We start from the raw sequence: 19,535 nt of genomic DNA, 5'->3' as shown, positions 1-19,535 counted from the left end.
AAAAGATAATACATTTTACAGCATAGGTAAAATGCTTGTGATTGGGAACCGCTTACAGATGTCCCGCCCCTTAGCCTATCATGCACAATGTGTTGGAGCGCTAGCCAATAGAAGCGTAGGTGTTACATAGGGTGATGTTACTATGTTCAGGAAGTAAACAAAGGAGTCCAATGAAGGCGTTTCAGGCAGGAGGGGAGCAGTTGTAGACTCATGGAGATATCAGCCATAAAGTAAAGATGTCTGCTTTCTTGTTGTTTTAAAGAAATCATGACCCCTTTACCTAAATCTGCTGCTGTCACTCCCATCCTCAAGAAACCCGGTCTGGATCCCTCCTCCCTCAGTAACTACCGTCCCATCTCCAACCTCCCCTTTCTCTCAAAAACAATAGAACGCATTATCTCCAAACAACTCCACCGCCATCTCCAAACCAACCAGCTTTTTGAACCCCTTCAGTCTGGTTTTCGTCCCCACCACAGCACAGAAACGGCCCTCATCAAAGTCCTCAATGACCTCCTCACCTCTGCTGACACCGGTTCCCTCAACATCCTCATCCTCCTCGACCTGAGTGCAGCCTTCGATACCGTGAGCCACACCATCCTGCTCACCCGACTCCAGGACATCGTATCGATGGTACTGCACTCAGGTGGCTCCAGTCCTACCTCTCCGACAGATCCCACTTCATCTCCCTCAACAACCACTCCTCTTCCACAGCTTCAGTCACCCAAGGTGTTCCCCAAGGTTCAGTACTCGGCCCCCTCCTCTTCATCATCTACATCCTCCCCCTTGGTCAGATTCTCCGCAAATACAACCTGGACTTTCACTGCTATGCCGACGACACCCAGATTTACCTCAGCACCAAATCCCCCAACAACCCCCCCCCTCACCCACATCGAATCCTGTCTGACTGCACTAAAATCCTGGATGCAACACAACTTCCTCAAACTCAACAGCAATAAAACTGAACTCCTCCTCATCGGATCAAAATCCACCCTCAGCAAAACCCCCAACCTGACAATCACCATTGATGGCACCCCTGTTTCCCCCTCCACCCAGGCACGCAACCTTGGCGTGATATTTGACCCCACCTTCTCCCTCGAGCCCCACATCCGTCATGTTGTCAAAATCTCATTTTTCCACCTCCGCAATATTGCCAAACTCCGTCCCTCTCTCACCCGCCCTGCAGCTGAGCGACTCATTCACGCCTTCATCTCCTCCCGCCTTGACTATTGCAACTCCCTCCTCTACGGCATCAGCTCCACCTCCCTCAGTAGACTCCAGCGTGTCCAGAACGCAGCCGCCAGACTCCTCACCCACACCAAATCATGGCATCATATCACCCCTGTCCTCAAAGAACTCCACTGGCTCCCCGTTACACACCGCATCAATTACAAACTCCTGGTCCTCACTTATAAAGCCCTCCACCATCTGGCCCCCCCCTACCTCACTGACCTCCTCACCCTCTACCAACCACCCCGGTCCCTCAGATCCACCTCAGCCGGTTTGCTTTCAATCCCCAAGGCCAAACTCCGGAGCTTCGGGGACAGAGCCTTCTCTGTGGCAGCCCCGAAGCTCTGGAACTCCCTCCCCCAAGACCTCCGTGAGTCTGAGTCCCTCACCCTGTTCCAGTCCCGCCTCAAAACCCACCTTTTCAACTCTTTATCTATAAAGCCCCCCCCCCTCTTAATCAACTTCCTCCTGACTGCTTTTCTGTTGTGTTTTTTTCTTTTTTTCTTTTTTTTTGTATACCCCCCCTCCCAAATGTAAAGCGTCTTTGGGTCCAGAAAAGCACTATATAAAATTAATATATTATTATTATTATTAAATCTACTGTCATGAGTGTGATCAGATTGGTGTAGGAACTATGTCTTTCAACCAAACTACATCCATCAACCGAATCACAGCATAGACAAAAAGTGCACTTATTTGCTTGAAGCTTTCCCGTTCAACTTTCCTGTTAACATCTCATGCTGTCACGAGCCTCTTATCCATGATCTGCACATTGATACTGTTGACGTGTGTAATCGCTAGAAAGAAAATAGTTACTACATGAATCTGCTCGCGAAGGGGTCTATGGATTATCTTTACTAAATGTGAGATAATTTCTAGAATTTCTTGTTTCATATTTCATATTTTATAATTCATTCATAGCATTCTATTTCCATTTAAATTACTGCTTTATTTTATTGCTATTTAACTATATTTAATTACGGTGTCTTTAAAGATTTTTTGTTTTATATATGACATCAAGTCAAATTCCTCGTACCTGGCAATAAATGATTCTGATTCTGAGAAAGAGACATTGCTTTGAGTTATTCAAAAGCATGTTATGTCTAGCTTTGACCATCACAACTAGAGTGTCATCGAGTTTCATCAGTGGCGAACCGTCAGGGCCTTCAAGGTATTCAGAGAATACCCTGGAACACTCAGATAAAAAATAAAAATCGATTTAATTATATAAATAAAATGTAATAAAATGTAATAAATGTATATAAAATGAATAAATGAGAATCGTATCTGTTGATCTGTAATATTACAGTGTTACGTTGATTTGTTTGTCCTTCTCGGACCATGCACTACGCATTTCAGTGGTTTTCTGTTAGAAAAGAAAGCAACCAATCAGATCTTGTTCTGGGTCTCTGGGTAGAATATCCTTCAACCAGGTATTCTACATCCTTGATCGAATGCCCTGGCCGTTGCACTGAATGAGAGCGTACGTTTGGACTGACAGTTTGATCAACCAATCATATATTGATTGGTAGCCAATGGGCGTATTCTTTCAGAGTTCCCCTCGGTTCCAGGGTATTCTAGAAGGCCCGCTAGTTCACTGGCTCGAGACAGAGGATCTAGATGAGTGCGACGAAGCAATTCATGCCGTTTTATTGTTTTTAATGTTGAAATGACAAGTGCAACAGGTGAAGATGAAGTTGTTGCGGAATTGTTGTGAGTACGCTTTTCAAGACGACAATTCAGGGAAAAGACGGACATTATAATGCCGCGGAGGGGGGGGAGGGGCGGCGGCAGGGGGTGTGTGTGTGTCTACAGAAGATCCAGTTGTGATCGACACGGTTCGCCACTGAGTTTGATTATATTAAAGATAAGGCAGACCTCTTTGAAGCCAATATCTACAACACTCGTGAACTCACACCAAAGAAAACTACATTGATAAAAAGGATTTTTAATTTGGGGTCCCTCTTAGTTTAAGAGTACAAACGAAAGAGCATTGTTCCCTCACCCTCCATCTCTGTCCCAGTCGTACACCTCCACCTTAATGCTCCTGTAGGGAAAGACAAGAGGAGAGAAATAAATCCCATTAAAAATCCAATTAGCACTGATTTACAGTCTTTCTGCTTAAAAAGCTGGAAACTCCGTGGAAGGCCGGGGGTGGACAAACCTACGTAATGCAGAGAGGGGAGTTTTTTTAATGTTGTTATCAGTATACTCTGGTGTAACACAGGCAAATAGGAAAATAATGGGGAAAAGATTAAACAAATTATAAGAATTATGCCACAAAAGCTGCCCATTCCTCAAATCTGTAATAGAAAGACACAGCAATGAGTTACATGTATCTGCTCCTTAAAGGTAGGGTAGGTAAGAATGGAGAAGTGCGCTAGAATTTGAAATTACACAGCCGAAAAAAATCTTCCTCTTCCTTCAGACTTCCTCACAGAGCCCCTCCTCCAACACACACGAACGCGCACATGACCAATGAGGGCACGAGATAAGTTTGTGCACAGATGGAAGGCTGACAGGCAGGTAGGCCATCCAGTTACTTTAGCCGGGCCGGCTCAGATGATTGGTCGTGCTTTTTACAGCGCCACGGCTTCCACAGATGACTTTTTTTAATGTATTAATTGTCAAAGCAGTTAAGATATTCATTGCTATCGGGATGTTAAGAGCATTCCATGGAATATAACAAAAAGTGTTTCTGAAATGAATTACCTACCCCACCTTTAAGAGGAAATGTCAGTGAAAGGTTTGTGTACTGCACCTGTCATAGTCTCCGTTGCACAGCGCTCTGACAGGGATTTTGAAGGCCTGCCACACCGGATCCAGATTGTTCTTCACCACTTCTGTTTTGTGGCAGATGGTATACCTGGGAGTGAGAAATGCAAAGCTGTTTAAAGGGGACACGTTATTCATTTTTGCGTTTTTAAATTAACCCTTATGTTGTGTTCGGGTCTCCTGTGACCCGTTTCAAGTTAAAATTAGATGATAACTACGCTCTAGTTTTTTTTAACGGAACGAGGCTTCATGATATCCTCCACAGCAGCTATATAAACACTACAGAACTGATTTTGACAATTTTTGCCAAGTCTGAAGGTCTCTAAAAAAAGAAGTGTATAATTTGGTGTTGGGGTCTGGGGAGACCCAGCAGAATTGTTTTGGGTGACTCGAGGTCAAATTTGGCACAATCAAGATTCATCTTTGACTTCAGACACCCCTCCCCCGCCTCCTTCATCCACTGGAACAATAATTGTTCACAACATGCACCTGGTCTCCCCTCCCTCTGCACCCCTCCCCCCACGGGAACTCCACCTTTCTCAAAGAATATGTACACCAACACTTGAACCTGAACTCACACATGCACGTGTGCAATATGTGGTGTAATGTGTTTGGGGCCATAACATTAAATTACAACAGGATTGTACGGTTATGAATGCATTATAAGTTAGTTATGATGTAGTTCAAATAATATTGGATGATAGTCATTTTTTTGGTGTGTTTTGGACTGAGATAAATCATGTGTCAAAATGTACCCGCGATCACCATGAAGGGTAACAGCTTTCGAACACAAGGGTTAAGCAGAAGTAATCATTTTCTTGGACATAATTAACAGTTTTCCAAAAAGAATCCATATAAAATAAGTAAGTTAAATACACTACTAAATTGTTTACATTTGCTACACCCATCCTTCTACATATCATATTATAAGTGGGGAATTTTCTTATCCCAACATGATAGTCAGCCTCCCAAAGGCTCCCTTTGACAAAAAGCAATGTCATTTTTCTGCTGGAATATTGCAGAAAATAAGCTCTTGGGCAAACACCTGTTAATGATACTTAGACATTTTGTTCAGCAGGATAATCTCCACATATTAACACATTAATGTTTGCAGCATAAATCGGAAGAAGTAAAAAGCTAAAGTGAGGCTTAGAAAGAACTACATGACTTCACGTCACCACCGCTAAGCTAAAGGCGGCTAATGTTCGACACGATGACTCCGAGTAGTCTCATTTAGTCACTTGTTAGCAACCACCATGTTTAAGAAAAGTAAAAGTTTCAGATGTTCACTTTGGGTATTTACTGAGCTATATCACGTTGTGGAACAAAACATTCAAATCTTTTTAGCTTGTGTTGACTACAGATCTCATCTCAGACCTTTACATACAAACTCATTAAAAATAAAGTAGACTTTGAGGCAACAGAACAAAGAAGTGTTAAAATGCCAACTCATTTCTGTGTTTAGGACATATTCCTGCACCACTGTATAGGCTATCTTTTCACTACTATAATTGGTGTCTAGGAATGTATAACTAAAAGTTGAAGCTGGCAGTAGACAGACACCACAATATAGTTTAAATAGTGCATAAAACCAAACAATATTAAATATAAATTCCCCTTTTCTGCTTTTTCTCTCAAAGGAGAACATAGGACATGTGGTTTACAGAGCTAGCCAGAAAACTACTTTAGGCTAAGAACAAAACCCTGTGACTCGCTCTCTGTTATGAGGGGAGTGGAATGATATAAGTATTTTATAAAACATGATATTTGACTGAAATAATAGCTTCCTGTTCTTTTATATGCGGCACCTAGTCTGGCTCTTTGTTACCACAGCGTGCGGCTGTTATAGCCCGCGGCGGAACATTTAGGCTGCATCAGTAAATACCCAGCTGCAGAACAAGAGAGTGTGGCTCCACTAAGACGCTGAAGTCGACTTGAATAAAAGCATCTGCGGGGCAAAGAAAGTGCGACCTACGTACACATTTCTCCATAACTCCATCTCCTCCGTCCTTTCTGCCTTTATTTTCCTCTTGTCAACTCTGTCCCATTATCTCTGCTCATCCCTCCTTCTGCTGCTTTCTCCTGTTAACGTCTGCACGCCGTAAGTCACATACACTGCACCCAGCATTATGTAACACCACATAGGCAGTTGAGTCCTTACAGTATATCCTCTGTATGGAGGCTTTTTGGAGCATGAAAAATCACGCTCACAGTCTATATTCATTTCAGGCATCTGTATATGGCGTGTAAAACTGAGATAGCTGCTTTTGTTCATTCAGAACATTGACGGGGGAAGCTGCTGTCGACTTACGATCCGTCTTCGTTACTACGGTAAAAGACGAGGAAAGGATCTGATTTCCCGAAGAAGTCCTTCTTGTCCAGCTTGTTGCCACAAAACTGCAGCATCACGGACTCCTGAAGCAGAGGGAAGTAATCAAAAATAGACGTTAAACAGCCTCAGGTCAGAAGAAATGACACACAATTGCTTTCACAACACGTTAGCATAGATCCTCCTGTTAATTAGCTTTAAATAAATACTGTTGTAGAAACATCTTGGAGCACAATATTACAATGTACTGTGTATCCAGAAAACTAAAGAACACTTTGCATATCTATAATTGTTCATTGTTAGACCACTGAGTCCTGGGAGATAATATCAAAACTTAATTTGATCCTTCCTGAAACAAAGATGAATTCAAGGTAATCTCACTTAATTCCACCCATGAACATTTCGAAACTTGCTTATTATCTCAGATCTATAATTAGTGATCTAATATTTAATAGTGTTGTACGGTTTTTGAAACAATGCCTTTCCTTGTGTTCTAGTTCTTAATTAAGCAATTTCCTTTTTCTCCGGATGAGTGCGAGTTGAAGAAAAAATCAAAACATGATCAACTTTACTGCAAGGCATGTTGTTTATTACTAGAAGATCAATCAATGGCTCTACAATGATTTTTCTCTCATAATATGTTGATACAAAACAGCTATATCATCAGTAGGGATGGGTATCGTTAAGGTTTTAACGGTACTACTACTTTTATCGATACCGCTTATCGGTCCGGTCTTTTAACGGGACTCTTATCGGTTCTTTTGGAGAAAAAAATAAGGTAAGCTAAACTAGTAAACTAACTAAACGAATTGTGAACAAAACTAACATTGCTTTTTATTTAAATTTAATACATAATATTTCACATCAAAAGAAACAACAACGTTTTAACAAATCGTATTAAATAATCTGATGACAGAACTGTGAACAGAATAGCTGAAACTTTAACATAATAATTAACTCTGTTACCTCTAATCATTAACCCATGTTTGTATAATGTAGTTAACTCCGTGTGTTGCTGCTAGCATACATAACACCTGACGTGGAAACGTTACTCGTGGACGGGGCTACAGAGCTACAAGAAAGACAGTCGGTGCATTTCTCCGTTTGAATGTGGTGCACTTTTACAAGATTATTGCACTTTTGGTAACGAGCATCGAGACGGGTAAAGTTTAACCACACCTCGGAGCGCTTAGTTCTCCTCGACATCTCCTGTGTGTGTGTGTGTGTGTGTGTGTGTGTGTGTGTGTGTGTGTGTGTGTGTGTGTGTGTGTGTGTGTGTGTGTGTGTGTGTGTGTGTGTGTGTGTGTGTGTGTGTGTGTGTGTAGACTGCCCCGCCCCCTCGCACACAGACGGGGGAGAGAGATCTCTCATCTGGATTGGAAAGATCGAAAATACATCAAAGATGCATTTTTTTTGCATATTAGAAACGGAGTTGGCGACACTAAGACTGCAATATAATGTTTATGTAGCAATAATACACATGACATATATTTTTTAAATGTCTCCAGTACCGATGAAAAGACCGATAACGTTGGAGTTTAAAAGTACCACGGTCTTTAATAATTCAGCCCGGGGCGCCTTTAATACCGGGGCTCGGGCTCGGTACCCATCCCTAATCATTTGACACTAAAACGTGACATTAACCATTTAGTATTTAGACCTTAAAGAGAAAATGCTATTACATTTCACTACACATACCTTGTTGTAAAGTGACGCATCTACTCTACAGCAAACAACCAGATGGGCCTTTTTTGCACTTTTTCAAGAAATAGCTTATTTAGTTTGAGGTGGTTTGTGAGTCACTATTGTGCTCATCACAAAGTTCAAATGAAGACAGGACAAGAGCGTAAACACAGTCTGTGTTGTCTTAAACAGAAAAGCTAAGTCTTCTAAAATGGTCGAACACTTACATTATGAACAAAAGTGGATTTATTGATCTTCCAGCACGCAGAAATATAGACCAAACCTCCTCTGTGTTTAAATGACCACTTATATGTTAAAGAAAACCAGTTAAGTCATAATATTGTGAGATAGTGCTTGATGCTTCTTCCTAATTGCAGTAGTGGAGTGGTATTTTTAGACAATACACATTTAGATAGTACACTTAGTTCTCTAATTGAGGTCAAATTCTGGTGTCATGGCAACGCGAGTGTTTCACAAATAATGTCCTCGGTGCATCCTTACATCAGAGTCAGTGCAACAAGGGATTAAGACAGTGTTGGGAGGTGTAAAGTGAACATTTATTTATAATTGTGTTGTTTACAACCAGTTTGTAAGTATATTAAAACGAATTAAATCTTATAGCTCCACAAAAAACAAACTGCCATAAAGGTTATATTGTTAATTTTTTGTTGATTCAACTTCTTTGTGGTTTTGTTGAGTTGTATTGAGTTATACTGAGAGGTGTTTCTAAAATGATGTACGTCCTTTTTAATATATATTGGAATAAATTGAGATTTTTTTCGCAGAAATGTTTGTTTTAAACAGCATTGTTTTTAGCTCGTCTGATTTTGTGTCGAAAGGAGCCAGTTGAGGTGGTTCGGGCACCTAGTTAGGATGCCACCTGGGCGCCTCCCTAGGGAGGTGTTCCAGGCACGTCCAGCTGGGAAGAGACCAAGGGGTAGACCTAGGACCAGGTGGAAGGATTATATCTCTTCGCTGGCCTGGGAGCGCCTTGGGATCCCCCAGTCAGAGCTGGTTGATGTCGCCAGGGAAAGGAACGTTTGGGGCTCTCTGCTGGAACTGCTACCCCCGAGACCCGACCACGGATAAGAGGGAGAAGACGGATAGATGGTCTGACTTTTTCTTTCTCGCATTTCTGCACTATACTGCCACTTTTATCACAGCTCTTCCACATTTGTCAAAGTCCTTCGTCATATTATGTATTTTATTAATGTTTTAATATGTATTTATTTAGTTTTTGCTCTTATTTTAACGCACCATACACCGAAGCAAATTCCCAATAAATGTAAACAGGGTATATGCAAGAATCCTGAAGTCAAAGTTAATACCTTTTTTAAGACCCTTTCCATACATTTTAAGACCTCATCTCCACTTTGAGTTTTAACCGGTTACCTTGGCGACACACTTTACCTCACATTGACTATATACAGTATTGATTGTCCTTCCTCCTTATCTTCCAACCATTTGGACGCAGACTTGCATTTCCCCATAACGATGTTATTTAGCAACCGGCGTAAACGGACCTTCGCGCTATCAAGCAGTGAGTGTGCGATGTCCTGTTCAGATGACGTCAAACCCAACGGGATGCCATAAATAAACTACACAGAATCACACTACACACCTACGCAATGATTACATTCAGGCACACTGTAGAATACAACCTCTTTGGACCATTCATATACTTATTGAAAACAAGCTACAGAATATAATACCTTGGAAAATGCCGTTTCATACTTTTTAATAGCCTTCATTTTCGCTAAATTGATTTATCAACTTTTAATACTTTTTAAGACCCCGCGGACCCCCTGGTAAAAGTGTACCTAATAAACACGTAATGTAAAATGCTAAATTTGTTTAATAAGGTTACAGCAATTTGATTACAAAAGTAATAAAAGATTTGAAAAGTACCAGACTAGTGCATCTTGTCACGTTGAAAGATGTATGAACCGTAAGGTCGGTCTAATTAGAGAAAAAGTATCTTGAAAGTCTTGAAGTTTTCTTCTGAATGAATCAACAGGGGAAGCAGACAGATCTTACCCTGCAGTTGCTCAGCTCCTCTGCTCTGACGATGAAGGTGCCACATTTCTTCCCTGGGATCCCACTGGACAAAAAGAGAGAACAAATTAAATATTCCTTTTACATTCAAACAGCCAAAGGCCTCAAACAATGCTTTTATAACAGGTAGGACTATGGTTTGAAACAGAGACACAAGAAAACAATATGTCGTCGTAATCTATACTGTAGGTCATTTTAAACGTGTTACATCAGTTTTATTTTGGTTTTTGTATCTCTTGCATCTTCTTTCAATTCCTAAGAAGAAAAAAACGTTGCTTACACTAATTCTATTTAAATTATATTACCCTTCTTTCTGTTACAAAAGCTCACTGCATTCTGTATCTGTGAGAGAATTGCTCTTGATACTGTTGTGCTTTTTACATTCTGCGCTGTTTTCAAACTGTCTATTTCATAATAACATTGATCCTACAGCACACACTGTACATTGAGGTTTGTTAGTATCAGAACTTAATGAACTTTACAAAGGCTTCAGCTCTCCTCCAATTAGATGATAAACTGCATTTAGCTGTACTGAATGAATCTAATATTCTCAAATGAATACTGATAAATACTGTTTTCTACTGTATACAGGCAAACAGAAGTATGTTATATTATTCTGCGGTCACTTAAATACTCTACCACTATATATACACTGTAATATACATTGACCACACATTTGTACATACTTGTTGTTAATACATATTGTAGTACAATGTGCACAGTTTGTATTCATATGTACATTGCATACTCTATAATATATATAACACACTAATATTGCCATATCTGATTTACTGTGAGGAGATTTGGGGAAACACGTACAAAACCAACCTACAGCCGTTATGCACATTACAAAAAAGGGCTATAAGAGTTATCAATAATGTTGGATATCTTGAACACACTAATGTATTATTTTTGAAGTCACACATATTGAAGTTCATTGATCTGGTTACATTTAAAACGACACACATCATGTACAGAGCAAGACATAATCTACTTCCTAGGAAATTAAAAACATTGTTTGTAGACAGAGAGGGTGGGTATAATTTGAGAGGAAATCTACATTTTAAACAACTCAAGGTCAGAACAACTCTGAGAAGTATGAGTTTAACAATCTGTGGGGTGATTTTATGAATGGTTTGGAGCAGGAGTTCAAACAAAGCACAAGCATCATTCAGTTTAAAAGGATGTACAGAAACACTTTTTTGGAAAAATATGAGAATGAAGAAAGGGGATTGAAGATGAGAAATTATTGTATATGTGTCACGGTGTGTGAAGCAGGAAGGACCCAAATGCAGATTAAAGTGCAAATTCCTTTATTTCAAGGCTAGGTGATAACAAAGACAAAACAGAACACTCACCAACGAACTAGTCATGACACAAGACGAACCGACAAAGACAGACAGAAAAAACAGAACTTAAATACACACAAGACTAATCACACAAACAAGACACAGGTGAGGAGGGAGGAGAAAACACAGGGACACCAGGTGAACACAATCGGGTAATCAGACACACCAGGGAAACTAACGACAGGGAACCACAGACAAATCCAAACAAGACACAACGCAGACAGAAACAGGCAAGACAGGAAGTGAAGACCTTTCAAAATAAAACATGAAACAAGACAAGACAAAACACCATAAAGACAGATCGTGACAATATGTATGTATAAATGTAAATGTATGTAGGAATAACTTGCATAATGATTTAAAGGACAATCATTGATCAAGTAAGGGGTGGGAATTAATAAGCATTTGCTTCCTCCTACTCCCTTTCGGACACATATGATTTATTATTAATATGAAGACTTTTTTTGTTGAATATACAAATATTACCATGAATGTGGATAAATACTGTATTATAACAATACGGTATTCTGTTTTTCACATTTGTTATTTGTTAATCTGTTCGAAATAAAGCCTGAAAATGAAAAAAATGAAAATGAAATGTTTTTTTCATTTTGTTTTAAAATGTCACCAAACCAAATTTCCCCCCAGGATAAATACTCTTCTATAATATTCTTAAAATCTGTCATCTGAGACGCCTTGTAGATTGGGAATCCAATATATTCTTCTCTCTCTAACATGTATCTTCCTGATTGTGTAAATACATATTAATGTATGCTGAATGAACACCTTTGAAAAAGAGCATCGACATAATCTAAGCCCATCCAGTGACATTTCAGCTGCTTGTTTGTTTACATCCTGAGCTGGCGAGGCGTAATATTCAGCCAATAAAGCCGAGGGAGGCTGACCACTAAAAATAGAGCGGATGAATGCCACAAACCGCGGGCCTGAATCAGAGCGCGGACGTGGGAGGGATAATTTCATTTGGCTAAGCACTGTCCAGTACAATAACAGATGTGGAGACACTGATGGCACATTGATGCGAGGCTTTGATACCCCCACTCCCACCTCCACCCCCCGTCACCTGAGACACACCGCTGCCCTTTGATGCACGGGGGGGGGGGGCATTCAGTGCAATTAATTTAGCGTATGAGAAGAGAGATGGCTCAGTAAGGGGCAGATGGAAAAATGGCAGAGAGACAGAGAGATGGAGGGAAGGATGAGAGGCGGCTGAGTGACGCTGTACACGGACTAAATGTGATTTTACACTGTGATTATCTTGTGTGCTGATAAAAGATATCTTACATATTAGTAATACGGCGGATATATCTTATATTCTAGATTGCCAGCATATTAAACTAATAAGATGTCGACAGTAGGCTGCTTAACCTTTTTTTTTTAAAGGGGCCGAATTATAATCATTTTCAGGTGTATATCAGTATGTAGTGTCTCTACTTTAAAGAGTCCTCTCCTGCTGATGTTCAGGTGTATATCAGTATGTAGTGTCTCTACTTTAAAGAGTCCTCTCCTGCTGATGTTCAGGTGTATATCAGTATGTAGTGTCTCTACTTTAAAGAGTCCTCTCCTGCTGATGTTCAGGTGTATATCAGTATGTAGTGTCTCTACTTTAAAGAGTCCTCTCCTGCTGATGTTCAGGTGTATATCAGTATGTAGTGTCTCTACTTTAAAGAGTCCTCTCCTGCTGATGTTCAGGTGTATATCAGTATGTAGTGTCTCTACTTTAAAGAGTCCTCTCCTGCTGATGTTCATGTGTATATCAGTATGTAGTGTCTCTACTTTAAAGAGTCCTCTCCTGCTGATGTTCATGTGTATATCAGTATGTAGTGTCTCTACTTTAAAGAGTCCTCTCCTGCTGATGTTTCAGGTGTATATCAGTATGTAGTGTCTCTACTTTAAAGAGTCCTCTCCTGCTGATGTTCAGGTGTATATCAGTATGTAGTGTCTCTACTTTAAAGAGTCCTCTCCTGCTGATGTTCAGGTGTATATCAGTATGTAGTGTCTCTACTTTAAAGAGTCCTCTCCTGCTGATGTTCAGGTGTATATCAGTATGTAGTGTCTCTACTTTAAAGAGTCCTCTCCTGCTGATGTTCAGGTGTATATCAGTGTGTAGTGTCTCTACTTTAAAGAGTCCTCTCCTGCTGATGTTCAGGTGTATATCAGTATGTAGTGTCTCTACTTTAAAGAGTCCTCTCCTGCTGATGTTCAGGTGTATATCAGTATGTAGTGTCTCTACTTTAAAGAGTCCTCTCCTGCTGATGTTCAGGTGTATATCAGTATGTAGTGTCTCTACTTTAAAGAGTCCTCTCCTGCTGATGTTCAGGTGTATATCAGTATGTAGTGTCTCTACTTTAAAGAGTCCTCTCCTGCTGATGTTCAGGTGTATCTCAGTATGTAGTGTCTCTACTTTAAAGAGTCCTCTCCTGCTGATGTTCAGGTGTATATCAGTATGTAGTGTCTCTACTTTAAAGAGTCCTCTCCTGCTGATGTTCATAGTGTATATCAGTATGTAGTGTCTCTACTTTAAAGAGTCCTCTCCTGCTGATGTTCATGTGTATATCAGTATGTAGTGTCTCTACTTTAAAGAGTCCTCTCCTGCTGATGTTCAGGTGTATATCAGTATGTAGTGTCTCTACTTTAAAGAGTCCTCTCCTGCTGATGTTCAGGTGTATATCAGTATGTAGTGTCTCTACTTTAAAGAGTCCTCTCCTGCTGATGTTCAGGTGTATATCAGTATGTAGTGTCTCTACTTTAAAGAGTCCTCTCCTGCTGATGTTCAGGTGTATATCAGTATGTAGTGTCTCTACTTTAAAGAGTCCTCTCCTGCTGATGTTCAGGTGTATATCAGTGTGTAGTGTCTCTACTTTAAAGAGTCCTCTCCTGCTGATGTTCAGGTGTATATCAGTATGTAGTGTCTCTACTTTAAAGAGTCCTCTCCTGCTGATGTTCAGGTGTATATCAGTATGTAGTGTCTCTACTTTAAAGAGTCCTCTCCTGCTGATGTTCAGGTGTATATCAGTATGTAGTGTCTCTACTTTAAAGAGTCCTCTCCTGCTGATGTTCAGGTGTATATCAGTATGTAGTGTCTCTACTTTAAAGAGTCCTCTCCTGCTGATGTTCAGGTGTATCTCAGTATGTAGTGTCTCTACTTTAAAGAGTCCTCTCCTGCTGATGTTCAGGTGTATATCAGTATGTAGTGTATCTACTTTAAAGAGTCCTCTCCTGCTGATGTTCAGGTGTATATCAGTATGTAGTGTCTCTACTTTAAAGAGTCCTCTCCTGCTGATGTTCAGGTGTATCTCAGTATGTAGTGTCTCTACTTTAAAGAGTCCTCTCCTGCTGATGTTCAGGTGTATATCAGTATGTAGTGTCTCTACTTTAAAGAGTCCTCTCCTGCTGATGTTCAGGTTCTTATCAGTATGTAGTGTCTCTACTTTAAAGAGTCCTCTCCTGCTGATGTTCAGGTGTATATCAGTATGTAGTGTCTCTACTTTAAAGAGTCCTCTCCTGCTGATGTTCAGGTGTATATCAGTATGTAGTGTCTCTACTTTAAAGAGTCCTCTCCTGCTGATGTTCAGGTGTATATATCAGTATGTAGTGCCTCTACTTTAAAGAGTCCTCTCCTGCTGATGTTCAGGTGTATATCAGTATGTAGTGTCTCTACTTTAAAGAGTCCTCTCCTGCTGATGTTCAGGTGTATATCAGTATGTAGTGTCTCTACTTTAAAGAGTCCTCTCCTGCTGATGTTCAGGTGTATATCAGTATGTAGTGTCTCTACTTTAAAGAGTCCTCTCCTGCTGATGTTCAGGTGTATATCAGTATGTAGTGTCTCTACTTTAAAGAGTCCTCTCCTGCTGATGTTCAGGTGTATATCAGTATGTAGTGTCTCTACTTTAAAGAGTCCTCTCCTGCTGATGTTCAGGTGTATATCAGTATGTAGTGTCTCTACTTTAAAGAGTCCTCTCCTGCTGATGTTCAGGTGTATATCAGTATGTAGTGTCTCTACTTTAAAGAGTCCTCTCCTGCTGATGTTCAGGTGTATATCAGTATGTAGTGTCTCTACTTTAAAGAGTCCTCTCCTGCTGATGTTCAGGTGTATCTCAGTATGTAGTGTCTCTACTTTAAAGAGTCCTCTCCTGCTGATGTTCAGGGTGTATATCAGTATGTAGTGTCTCTACTTTAAAGAGTCCTCTCCTGCTGATGTTCAGGTTCTTATCAGTATGTAGTGTCTCTACTTTAAAGAGTCCTCTCCTGCTGATGTTCAGGTGTATATCAGTATGTAGTGTCTCTACTTTAAAGAGTCCTCTCCTGCTGATGTTCAGGTGTATATCAGTATGTAGTGCCTCTACTTTAAAGAGTCTTCTCCTGCTGATGTTCAGGTGTATATCAGTATGTAGTGTCTCTACTTTAAAGAGTCCTCTCCTGCTGATGTTCAGGTGTATATCAGTATGTAGTGTCTCTACTTTAAAGAGTCCTCTCCTGCTGATGTTCAGGTGTATATCAGTATGTAGTGTATCTACTTTAAAGAGTCCTCTCCTGCTGATGTTCAGGTGTATATCAGTATGTAGTGTATCTACTTTAAAGAGTCCTCTCCTGCTGATGTTCAGGTGTATATCAGTATGTAGTGTCTCTACTTTAAAGAGTCCCTCTCCTGCTGATGTTCAGGTGTATATCAGTATGTAGTGTCTCTACTTTAAAGAGTCTCTCCTGCTGATGTTCAGGTGTATATCAGTATGTAGTGTCTCTACTTTAAAGAGTCCTCTCCTGCTGATGTTCAGATGTATATCAGTATGTAGTGTCTCTACTTTAAAGAGTCCTCTCCTGCTGATGTTCAGGTGTATATCAGTATGTAGTGTCTCTACTTTAAAGAGTCCTTCTCCTGCTGATGTCAGGTGTATATCAGTATGTAGTGTCTCCTACTTTAAAGAGTCCTCTCCTGCTGATGTTCAGGTGTATATCAGTATGTAGTGTCTCTACTTTAAAGAGTCCTCTCCTGCTGATGTTCAGGTGTATATCAGTATGTAGTGTCTCTACTTCAAAGAGTCCTCTCCTGCTGATGTTCAGGTGTATATCAGTATGTAGTGTCTCTACTTGAAAGGAGTCCTCTCCTGCTGATGTTCAGGTGTATATCAGTATGTAGTGTCTCTACTTTAAAGAGTCCTCTCCTGCTGATGTTCAGGTGTATATCAGTATGTAGTGTCTCTACTTTAAAGAGTCCTCTCCTGCTGATGTTCAGGTGTATATCAATATGTAGTGTTTTACTTTAAAGAGTCCTCTCCTGCTGATGTTCAGGTGTATATCATCAGTAAGTAGTGTCTCTACTTTAAAGAGTCCTCTCCTGCTGATGTTCAGGTGTATATCAGATGTAGTGTCTCTACTTTAAAGAGTCCTCTCCTGCTGATGTTCAGGTGGATATCAGGTTTAGTGTCTCTACTTTAAAGAGTCCTCTCCTGCTGATGTTTAGGTGTATATCAGTATGTAGTGTCTCTACTTTAAAGAGTCCTCTCCTGCTGATGTTCAGGTGTATATCAGTATGTAGTGTCTCTACTTTAAAGAGTCCTCTCCTGCTGATGTCAGGTGTATATCAGTATGTAGTGTCTCTACTTTAAAGAGTCCTCTCCTGCTGATGTTCCGGTGTATATCAGTATGTAGTGTCTCTACTTTAAAGAGTCCTCTCCTGCTGATGTTCAGGTGTATATCAGTATGTAGTGTCTCTACTTTAAAGAGTCCTCTCCTGCTGATGTTCAGGTGTATATCAGTATGTAGTGTCTCTACTTTAAAGAGTCCTCTCCTGCTGATGCTCAGGTGTATATCAGTATGTAGTGTCTCTACATTAAAGAGTCCTCTCCTGCTGATGTTCAGGTGTATATCAGTATGTAGTGTATCTACTTTAAAGAGTCCTCTCCTGCTGATGTTCAGGTGTATATCAGTATGTAGTGTCTCTACTTTAAAGAGTCGTCTCCTGCTGATGTTCAGGTGTATATCAGTATGTAGTGTATCTACTTTAAAGAGTCCTCTCCTGCTGATGTTCAGGTGTATATCAGTATGTAGTGTCTCTACTTTAAAGAGTCGTCTCCTGCTGATGTTCAGGTGTATATCAGTATGTAGTGTATCTACTTTAAAGAGTCGTCTCCTGCTGATGTTCAGGTGTATATCAGTATGTAGTGTCTCTACTTTAAAGAGTCCTCTCCTGCTGATGTTCAGGTGTATATCAGTATGTAGTGCCTCTACTTTAAAGAGTCGTCTCCTGCTGATGTTCAGGTGTATATCAGTATGTAGTGTCTCTACTTTAAAGAGTCCTCTCCTGCTGATGTTCAGGTGTATATCAATATGTAGTGTCTCTACATTTTAGCCTTTGCAGACCATTTACATGCACAAAAACCTATTCCATTTAAAACAATGTTTAAAAAAAGCAGTAGTTTTAGTTTTGACTCGTCACTATAGGGATCAATTCATTAGTGTACTTTGAATACTCCTACACTGTTTATTATCAGTCACAAATCAACAATTGTACAGTTTTTACCTCCCACTTTACAATCTGTTTTAATTGTATCATCTTAGCATAATAAGAACAAAGACTGAAGTTGATCGTGAACTTTATTCAAGTAAATTAATCTGGAGTTTTGCCCACATCCTCTGTTGCCAAACAACTAAACTCCTGTTAGTTTCTCCTGATCATTTAAATGTTTCTTTAGTTTCAGCAAATGTGGTCTTTAACTTCAACCATTTTCTCGCAAGTGCCCGATCTTTATTGAGCATGAGCTATTCTACTGTAACTACAGATAAGTAGAAAGCGAGATAACTTGCTCATTAGCTACTTCAATCTTCCGTGGTTTATTTTCAACCACTTGCCCGATTGGGTAAAATAGCTTAAACTTAATCAGCATTCAGAGCAAATGGAGGAAGCAGTAGGACGGTTATGCAATGAGACACGAAGTAAAGCTGATTCCAGCTTAAACTCCAGAAGTCCTGTAAGAGTCCTACAACTTAGGCAATTATGTGTACTGACTGACCATGCCTTAGTAAAGTAATATAAGTGCAAATATTGTACAATTCTATCATCATTATATGGGTTTTTGCAGAATTGGGCAGTACCATTGGCAATGGTGTTATATTATGGCGCATTTCCACTGCAGCAGGTAGCCCCGTTTAAGCGTCCTTAACCGTCCTCAAGCGGCCAGGCCAGTTTTTGGTGGGCTTTCCATGTAGCGTAGCACCGGCTAGCGGGTACTTTTTCCCTCTTTTTCCGGCCCCATAAAATCGTGGTTCTATCAGGCCAGGGCCAGGGCTGAACTAGTGACGTCAACACTCTCGACTGCTGATTGGTCAGAGAGAATCGACACAAGATCGCGCGCGAGATCATCCCTAGCGTCGCATATATATCTAGAAGCAAGCTTGCAGCATTTTTATACACAGCATTTTGTAAACGGAGGAGCTACAAAAATGGCAACGTCAAAGAAAAGCACACCGTGGTCGACCGAGGAGGTGACGACGTTCCTACATCTCATTGGGGATGATCAAATCCAGCGGGAGCTCGACGGGAGCACTGCGTTGCTACACCAGGTCCTAAACTGTAATGGAAATGCGCCACGGCCTCGGACGGCCAGCGAGGCAGCCCGAGGCCTGAGCGAGGACGCTTAGGGACGCTTAAACGGGGCTACCCCGCTGCAGTGGAAATGTGCCATTAGACACTTTTAGGGATACTTGAGGTACTTTTTCATTCACATAAATGGAATTGCTCGTAAAAAAGTAGTAAAAATATAAAGAAAAGAGTTGCGTGTCTCCCAAGAGCAGAAACAAAACAAAGTAAATGACTGATTTATGTGACTCAAAATGTGCTGTGAAGTCACTAAAGTTTGTTTAGGTCATACACAAAAAACTGACAATCTTACAAAACATTTATTTTGTGTGTTTGTAGCATATTGTCATCTGTCGTCTCTGCTGCGCTTTATTTCTGTGATGTGCCTCCGCTCCACTGAGCAGAAGCGTGATGCTTTTGACTGATGTGTTTTTTTGTGTGAGGCAGCGGAGTGAATATCAAAACACACACACACAAAGTTGCACACATGTATAAACAAGCACTGCAAAATAATAGAGATAAC

At 40.4% G+C, this 19,535-nt stretch overlaps 1 protein-coding gene across 3 annotated transcripts in view; it reads right to left on the bottom strand.

Annotated features, from left to right (window-relative positions):
- LOC117539392 (copine-8-like) overlaps positions 1–19,535 on the bottom strand; it is a 116,006-nt gene that overhangs the window by 32,240 nt on the left and 64,231 nt on the right. For all 3 annotated transcript variants that reach the window (XM_034205549.1, XM_034205548.1, XM_034205547.1), the window contains 4 exons: positions 10,052–10,115; positions 6,314–6,417; positions 3,989–4,093; positions 3,233–3,274 (listed from right to left, as the gene is read on the bottom strand). In XM_034205549.1, the coding sequence (XP_034061440.1) occupies positions 3,233–3,274; positions 3,989–4,093; positions 6,314–6,417; positions 10,052–10,115 (315 nt within the window). The remainder of the gene's footprint in view (positions 1–3,232; positions 3,275–3,988; positions 4,094–6,313; positions 6,418–10,051; positions 10,116–19,535) is intronic.

Source organism: Gymnodraco acuticeps, unplaced genomic scaffold (assembly GCF_902827175.1).
Source record: "Gymnodraco acuticeps unplaced genomic scaffold, fGymAcu1.1, whole genome shotgun sequence".
Classification (NCBI taxonomy): domain Eukaryota; kingdom Metazoa; phylum Chordata; class Actinopteri; order Perciformes; family Bathydraconidae; genus Gymnodraco; species Gymnodraco acuticeps.
This window is presented reverse-complemented; position numbering and strand designations above follow the sequence as displayed.